Source organism: Blennius ocellaris (assembly GCF_963422515.1).
Source record: "Blennius ocellaris genome assembly, chromosome: 4".
In the NCBI taxonomy this organism is placed as follows: Eukaryota; Metazoa; Chordata; class Actinopteri; order Blenniiformes; family Blenniidae; genus Blennius; species Blennius ocellaris.
Genome location: NC_137653.1, coordinates 15,874,679 through 15,883,928, shown reverse-complemented (window position 1 = coordinate 15,883,928; position 9,250 = coordinate 15,874,679). Strand labels below are relative to the sequence as shown.

General features: G+C 39.8%; 1 protein-coding gene across 1 annotated transcript; it reads left to right on the top strand.

The window, feature by feature from the left end:
• Window positions 1-5,608: 5,608 nt before the first annotated feature.
• On the top strand, window positions 5,609-7,638 carry il10 (interleukin 10; the record flags this gene model as incomplete). The annotated part of the gene is made up of 5 exons (XM_080494679.1): window positions 5,609-5,776; window positions 5,888-5,947; window positions 6,563-6,727; window positions 7,137-7,199; window positions 7,324-7,638. 5 exons carry the CDS (start codon window positions 5,609-5,611, stop codon window positions 7,426-7,428), a joined length of 561 nt encoding a protein of 186 aa, XP_080350805.1. The 3' UTR covers window positions 7,429-7,638.
• Window positions 7,639-9,250: the final 1,612 nt, after the last annotated feature.

The following is a 9,250-nucleotide window of genomic DNA, read 5'->3' as shown; positions in this document are numbered from 1 at the left end:
TGGTTTTGTAACAATAATATGTGCGAAGGCCCCAAAAGAGAAGACAGATTGTAATGTTCCTCACTTGCTCGCTCCAACAAGCGAATCAGAAATGGCCCCGTCTTGACATCAAGTGGGGTATTAACCAATCCCCCTGGGTGTGGATCCTCCCTTTGATCCTCCCTCAGTCAGACGAGCTCTGCCCTCTGAAATTAGGAGCAGCATTTTGTTTCTGCCCTCACAAACAGAAACAGCTATGGCAAAGGTATCAGTTGCTCCGTTGTTGACTGCATCAATGACGACAGAAGTCGATAGTTGAATCCCTTCGTCTGAGCATCGGAGGACCGAGTGGATCAGTTTTGTTCTCGCAGGAAATTTATCAACAAACAACAGAACTTCCCAAAGTTTTGCATGTGTGCGGGAAGCATTTCATGGAGGACTGCTTTCATAACATGGGCCCATGCAAAGCGAGCTTTGCAAAAAAAAAAACACAGGATAAAGCTTGGATCTGAACCAGCCGTGCGTGACTCTACTACAAAAGCGGGAAATGTAAGTAATATTATTTCATGTTGCTTTACTGCACGGGTGTCAAACTGATGTTCTGCAGTGCTGCAGCCTTGTATGTTTTTATGTCTCTAACCCTGCTTTACTGTGTAGACATACTTAAAGTAATAGACTTATAATTTCCTGTATTTAGAGGCTTCGAATGTCTTATAATGGTGTATTGTAAAATGTATATTTTTGTTTTAGTTTTTTTTTTTTACAATTTTACAATCCCTTTTTGTATACTTCAGTTGTGGTAAAGTAATTTTAGAAATATTCATGTAAATCTTATCAGGCATTTTTGGCTCACTATCTTTTTTTTCGTTATATTGACATTATTTTTACTTTCAATGTATGGCACATATGCATAATAGATCACTTTCTACGGATGCTGAAGTACAGATTAACTGCTCTGGAAATTTCCTCTATCGCCGTCATTGCAGGACCGTTGTACTTCACAGCATCACAGCTCTTGTTTGTATGCATAAAAAATTATCTAATTGCTCACAATGGATTTTCTATTCATTTGTTTGACATAGAAGAATCATCTACTCCCACCAACAACATCAAAAAGTACCGAAGTGTAACGTAGCTGCATCATGGAGCCGTTTGCTGTGTGTCCAGTCTGCACGCCGCCATGCGACGCAGACAGGTTAGAGCTGTTGACAGAAGAACTCAAAGGATGTTGCAAAACTGAGCCGTCGCCACCAGACTTCTATCCTTCCTTTATCCCGGAAGGATGTCGTTATTCCACTTATTGGAATGTTGAGCAGGTTAGTCAACCTGGAGTTATTCATTTGTGAGAATTGCATCCGAAATTGTTTCTTTATGAATCTGTGATTTTATCTTTCTTGTATTTCGACCTGGCCGCCATGTTGGTGTCAGGACACGGGACAGTGTACCTTCAAGATCCACTTTCCTAAGACTTTGAAGGGAAAATGCAGATCTAAGACTGAGACGACATTCAATAAGTGTTAAATTAATTACATTTTTTACCAGAACACTTTTTCAAGCTGGTCTGTTCTCGGCATTGCTCTCACATGATCACAAACTTTCAAAACCAAAACACTAAAACCAAACCCTTAAAATAAAAAAAATATATATAAATTAGTGACAAGTACCAAGATGTATTTAGGATATTTTTACAGGTTTTTTGAAACAGGTATGTTGCTGACATGATGGACCTCATATTTGAGAAAGCCTTTGTGGACCCAACGCCGTAAACAAGTGCAGTGTCGGCCGTCCTCGTCCCAGAGGATTAAACTGCAGTGAGAGCAGCCTGACAGGGAGGTCGTCACCAGGTCCAGGTTCAATCCAGGGCCAGTTTAAAGCCTACAACTTTTTTTTTTTTTTATGTGGATTGTGCAAGTTCAGTCCTGTGTTTCAATTGTGACTTCTTTTTTTTTAAAGGACATTGTTTTATGTAAATAAATGCTCAAAAAGTATCTACAGAAATGACGCCTATGAATTCATGAAATATATGCACATCATCTGTTTTTGAAAACTATACAATTAAAAGAACAGCAAGGTCAAGATCTTAAAATGTGTAATAGTTAAATGTGTCACATGTGACAGCTCATTAGAATTTAAATGTTCCGACAAGAAATGGCCTGTTCTCAGCACAACTCACCAGATGGACTTTTAAAACGGTTAAAATTTGCACAATAAACTTTCAATACAACATTTTGAGACTGCTGAAACCTGAGATCGTTGTAAAACTGTATAATATGGGACCTTTAATGTGGCTTCCCACCGCATACCAGCAATAGTAGTGGTGAATACGGAACAGGGAAGTTCACCAAAATAAAGTGTGATTAGTTAGTTAATAAGCTATTTAAGCCAGCCGACTCCTGGAGCTTTCAAAAGTAGAGTGGTGGGGAGAGAATTTCCATCTATCCATTCGCTCTCATGTTTGTACCAGCTGTCAATTTCATTTCGAGCAGCTAAGGCAGTCTATAGTTCAAGATCAGAGTTGAAAACCTTCTTATTTGGTGAAGCCTGGAACAGGACGACCTGCAAAACCTTCTGAGTGGCGTTGCTTTAGGGTCAGGCTGTCGGAGGACTTCAGGTGCGGGGCTCTCAAACTGTGGGAGGACGAACTCCCCTGAAATTAAACCACGTTGCCACATTATTTCATTCCATTTCAATGAAGACATGCACACCACCACCATCACCTTTTCCTGCTGTTGCGCCCCCCAGTGGATGCCCACTGCAAACTTTGAGAACCACTTTCCAAATCAATGCACAGTGTCATGTCGCCATTGCCCGTTAACTTTGCACATCTCTCTTCTCCTGGTGCCTTTCTCTGGCAGCCAAACGATCTTGGTCTGCATTGCAACCTCAATTAATCTAGAATTATTTGGTAATTTTATTGTTCTGTTTGAATGTATGTTTCGATTGTTCCGCGTTGCTTAAACATCATCCTGAAACGAGGAAATACCGAGTTTCAAGTAAATATCTCATGACAGGCAAGTGATAGGATATTTCAGGGTGTTGTTTCCGCGAATAAATGCAGCTCATGTGTCAAGTTGAACTTTGTAACCTCCGAGAAGGGATTTATTGAAATATTCACAAAATGAAACTGGAGGAAAAGAGGTAAAGCACAAGGACAAACAGAAACGCAAACCAGCCCATCACAAACTCATGATGGAGAGGATTACTAATACTAAATGTACTGCTTTCCTTCTAACTTATCGTCACTGGATACTCACACATGACAACTGCTGTTGAAAAGCATCCGAAGCATTCGGTTACTCACATAAGATGACAGATCACTGTAGATCTCATCTGATCATTCTTGGATGAAATGAGGCGGCACTGATCTTAAATTCATGAATGAATGGAATTTAAAATAAAAACAAAACAAAACATGAGGACATGATACCAAATGCAAAGTCTTTGAAGCAACTCAGACAACAGAGTATAGGTCTATCTTAAGAGTATTAGAAAATGTATGCCTGCTCGTTGGAAACTATACAAATCATTGTTTCTTGTTGTACTTTTGTAATTTGTGTGTGATAAACAATAATAAGTCCCGTCTCACCAAAGGTCACTTTGTGTTGCATTAGATTCCTTGACAGCAATGTAGAGTTTACCACTCGCAGCAGGGAAATCTGGTTTTGTGCATGTTTGCGTGTTCCACCTGTGTATGTGTTTGGTCTTTTATTCTGGGTGCTGCAGCATCTTCTAACCAACTAAAAAAATTTTTTAAAAAGCAGGCTTGTTAAACTATTTACTGACTCCAGCTTGACTGTAAGAATGTGAAAGAAGCGTCACATCTAAATTGTTAGGTTTGCATTTCGGTTAGCCACAGAGAATAAACTGCTCCATACAAAATACAGGAACTCTTGAATGAACTGTGAAACAGCAAAAAGCTATGTGACAGGTAATTTAACTCCATACCGCCAACAGGATGTGCTGTAGCACCACTGCTGAAGCTAAAGCCATAGGGTGCCACTTACAAACAGGCTGTATACCACCAGTCCGTGAATCTGGGTTTGAAGAAAAGCCCCTGTTGAAAATATTAGATTTGGACTAAATTAATAACACTTCAGGGTGTTTGCACTTGTCTGAAATGCAGAAAGTCAACTAATGGCCTCAAGTCAAGTTCCTGTTGGAATCATTAAAAATGCTTCTAGAAGTGTCACGTTCGAGCAGAGGGATTTAAATAATCCAAGGATTGTTGGTGATCAGGGATAATCAACTCCACCCACCTGACAGCAGACCTTTGTATTTTTACTGGATTCTTCCTCCACATGTTTCTCCTTTGAGGCTGCACTCACTCACCTCACTGCATCAGGCCTCCATGTTACCTTCAGTGTGACACAAGGCTCTAAGATAAACAAACTGTGGTTTGAACCTTTACAAACCACCCCCAAAGTTCAGACTGTGCTGTTTACATCCGGCAGAGGTAAGCGCAACAAATGACCTTCCCGGCAAATATTCTGAAAATGCCAGTATTGCCCAATACTAGTGGCCAAAGACAGAGTTCAACTAGTCTGCAATTAAAATAAGATGTAGATAAGTGGGCATTCCATATGACCAAAAAAGCACTGAAGGGAAACCACGCCTCTGTCTCTTTGAAAAGTGAACCAGAAGCTGCTGGGGTGACAATTGAAGAGCCCATAATGGAATTTTAAGAGAGATCACCTTGACTGATTGTCACAAACTCAGAGAAAAAAAAGAAAACCGTTACATGTTTCACATACAGAGGGAATCCACAGCGTCATCACTTTAAAACCACATCTTAGTGGTGACACTGTTTCCATTATTATTGTGAAAAATTAATTGACTTCATTACAAATAAATGCTATTTTAAGCACTATTCATTGGGGGCATCTACCAATTCTTAAGCTTCTGCTATGACTGAAATGTGTGGTCCTCCTACTATTTTTGAAACTACTACTATTTATAATCAAACTCTCACACTGACAAAAAAAAAACTGCTGTTCATTATAATTGTTGTATTATTACTATCCATACTAAAACTGTTAATTGAACTTCTATGTTCCCAATTTCCTGAGACAGGTTTTTTTTAATATATAATTCTACCACTACTAGCACTATCAATACTAATACTATAAATAATAATAATAACAATAACAATAATAATAATAATAATAATAATAATAATAATAATAATAATAATAATAATAATAAAAATAAAAATATCATAGTAAATGCATCAAGTAGGGATTACTGACACATTATGTCATGTGAAATTTTCGGATTTGTTAATGGCAGAGGGTTTTTTTGTTGTTGTTTTTTCCCATGACAGCTCAAGAGTTTGAAGTCAATCAAAAGTTCTCGTACCTCATGGGAGGAGTACCTCATGGGAGGAGTACCCCACTAAAAAAAAAAAAAAAAATCCCCACGTATGAATGTAAGCATATTTAACCTTTTCGCTTCCAGTAAGAGGAGGAGCGTCTACGATTCCTGTTATATTAGGGTTAGATTAACCCCAAAATGTGCACTTTGCTCTCCAGTGAGTTCCCACTGAAAACCTCCCTCCTCTGAGAAGCGTGAGGACCTGATCGACGTCGGCTGATCCAGCAGCGCGCCTCCTCTCTGCAGCTCGTCCAGTATCATGACTCCTCTTCGGCCTCTCCTCCTGCTCCTCCCGGTGCTCCTGGCGCTCCTCGGCGCGGTCAGCTGCAGTCCGCTGTGCAACAACCAGTGCTGCCGGTTCGTGGAGGGCTTCCCTGTCAGGCTGAAGCAGCTCAGGCTGAACTACTCACAAATCAGGGACTTCTACGTGAGTGCAGTTTGCTCTCTTCAGGGGTCCTGCACGTCATTGCTGCTGCGCCCTGCGCGCGCCGCTGCTCTCTGCGCTCCTCGGCCTCACGCTTTTGTTTTCTGTTTGCAGGAAGCCAATGACGACTTCGACACAGCATTGCTGGATCAGAGCGTCGAGGACTCCTTCAGGGTAAGATTTCTCCGCATGATGAAGACTTTGTAAAAACGATCCTTTATGCATACCAGCGGAGCGGTGCCCCGGCTCCAATCAGGATGATCCGGCATCTTGCGCGTGCATAGGGAAAACAAAACATAAGAATAATACTTTAACTGCGTCATGTAAAATGCATTTTCAGATCGAAATATAGCTCTTGCACACGAGTCGATTTCCTAGAGAATGTCACATTGAAATATTTAATTGGATCCGTAAGAATTTAGTCTAACCTTTAATTGATTGATTTACAATTATCTTACATTTATCATTGACATAAATATCTGTTTTCTGAAGGAGACTTGTGAATGTTACCAGCCATTGCAAAGTTGCAATGACAAGACATAGCATGACATTAAACAGCAGTGCAGAAGAACAGCACAATAGAAAATGAAATTCAGTGTATAATAGTAATACTTATAGTTGTTCACTACAAGCTTTTTGTCTTTATATTTACAGTAATTTTATTTTCAAACATCTGTTCCTTCTTTGAAACATCTCTCTGGTTTCTTCATCGTCACACTGTGATCATGTGTTGTATGTCATGCAGTAACCGCTCTTGTTGTCTGCTCTCTGTTTCCTCCTCTCTATTAGAGCCCCTTCGCCTGCCACGCCATGAACAACTTACTGGATTTTTACCTGAGCACAGTTTTGCCAAAAGCTGTGGCGGAAATGACCGAAGACATCAAAGATCTAAAGCCTCACGTGGAATCCATACAACTTATTTTTGACGAGCTCAAGAGTGACGTCACCAAATGTGTGAGTACAACTGACAGCGTGTATCTGAGCGCTACATGTTCTTCATGGTCTTGCTGTGCCGTAGATTTCACATTGAGTGACAGCAGGTATTATACACTGTAAACCGGAACAAGGTGTGTGTGGTCTGCTCATGGTCGCTGGATAAAACCTCTAAAACCACTGTTTTGATTTAAACTATAAAAAAAGATTAAATTATTCTGTTATTAATCTTTATTATTCATTTGCACACAAAAAGGCAAGACAGGAATACAATATTTAATCTGCTTGAATTAGTGCCTTGGGTGACTATAACAATTTTAAAAAAGTTGATTTAAAGAGAGAATTGTCTGGAGTTTTGATCTGGGAAAAGACCCACAGAAAGCGAAATTTGACCTGTGGTAACATCTTCTGTTGACTGCTCTCTTTACAGAGGAACTACTTCTCCTGCAAGCAACAGTTTGACATCAAAAACCTAAACTCCAGTTACACTCAGGTAAGAGTCCAGTCCGCAGCTTCAATGAGATAAATGGAAACGTGTTCTGTGTAAATTGTGCATGCACTTTAACCCGTGGAAAATGACCCACATGTTTGTTTGTTTGTTTGTTTGTTTGTTTTAGATGGAGACTAAAGGTCTCTACAAGGCCATGGGGGAGTTGGATCTATTGTTTAACTACATTGAGACTTACCTGGCTTCAAATCGGCACAGAGGCCAAGTGGAGTGAAGACCTTGCAGACCGTATTCAAAATGTGATTGTATTTCTTTTGCAAACTGTGACTCTCCATACTTCCTGCACTCTCTCCGTTATTTTCCATGATACCGCATGTTGATTTTATTTAGTGTACCTGCTGAACTCAAGTCTCTTGTTCAGAGACATTTGTTTTCATATTTGTCCCAGGGACAAGTGTCAGTTTTAGGACCATTTTAAGTCCGACACAAGAAGGAATCAAACCTACCATTTTTTTTTTTTTTTTAAAGCTGTCATATTTATGGTTTTCACTTTAATATTTCATTTATTTATTATGTGCAGTCGAAGGGCAGCATGGTGGGGCACCCCTCACAGCTGAAATGTTCCTGGCTGATAACTGTGGCCCAAAGAGGCCTTTCTTTGTCAAGTTTGCATGTTCTCTTTGCAAAGACCCGATTGTGAGATGATCTATGATTTTATCTCTGTTTTAGCCCTGTGATACACTAGTCACTTGTTCAGAATGTACCAAACCTTGAGCTCAGTGTTTAGACCCCAGGCTAGTGTGAGCCTGGTCTGGATGAATCATCTCCTAAAGACTGGATGAGAGTATGACTGATTTTTACATTATTATGAATTAATAAATAAAAGCATTTTTATTTCTCAAAGTTGTTGTGATGTGCCATTTATTCAGAGTGGCTCACAGGTGGAGCATGGAACAGTTCATATCCTGCAGCTCTGCTGTAGAGATGAGGAACTTTCAAGTGCAAGTTCAACAGGCTGATGCAAAAACCTCAAACATGACCCATATACATCACTTACCAGCAGAAGCCCTGCTGGTGTATCTTAACTTACCGTATCTTTACTCACCTCAACCCAATGCTATATGCACACTTGCACATCTCTACATATGCATGCAAAATGGACAACACTGAGTCACATAGACACAGATATAAAATGGGACCAAACACACACAGGGCTTTAGCAACAATGGTCTAAAGAGCAAAAAGCTCTCAAGCTGTTCTGCTCAGGTATGTGAGCTTCCAAACAGAGAACCAAGAGGGATATCAAATGGGTGAATTAAATGGGTGAATATTGTAACATGTTCTTCTTCCAGATCTCACACTTGATCTCAGTGCAACAGGCACACATAAACCTCTGAGGCTCCCAACTTGCATGAATCCGAGCTTGACTCAGCGCTTTGCAGCAAAACCACAGTCAGACATCTTATTAGTTTCTTGCTTCGTTTTTGTGTTTTGAGTACTATCATTCCAGCAATGATGATATGTACTGAAACGCTATCATGCATAACATTAGTGCAATAAAACCACTCTATTTTGGTCTGTGCCACTCCTGAGTGATCTTGTGAAAGTACCACATGAATCATCCTTTTTATCTCTGTGGGAGGAATTTTTGAATATATGAAATGATCAAGCTGTTTTGTCATGGTCACATAATGAGTGGTTCTGTGTGTGAAGATTGAAAAGGGTTCATGGCAGGATGATTAAAAAAAAAAAAAAAAAGCAATGACCATAATTCTAAAAAGTAGAACTGCAGGGCACATGAGGACATTCAGTTTTGACGATCCAGAACACTTCAAACTGGGTAAATCACTGATCACTGATATGTTTCCTCAGAGATCTGCTCACAACACTTTTTTTTTTAACAATGCACAACCTCACTCATTCAGTTCACACTTTTAAAACTTTAAGTTGAATTGTATGAGCTCATTAAAAAGTAGTTATGCAACTCTTTCACATCTCGGGCTGTCTGAACATACTGTATATGTGTCTAACAGGAGATAGATAGACAGACCGACAGACAGACAGACAGATAGACAGATAGATAGATAGATAGATCT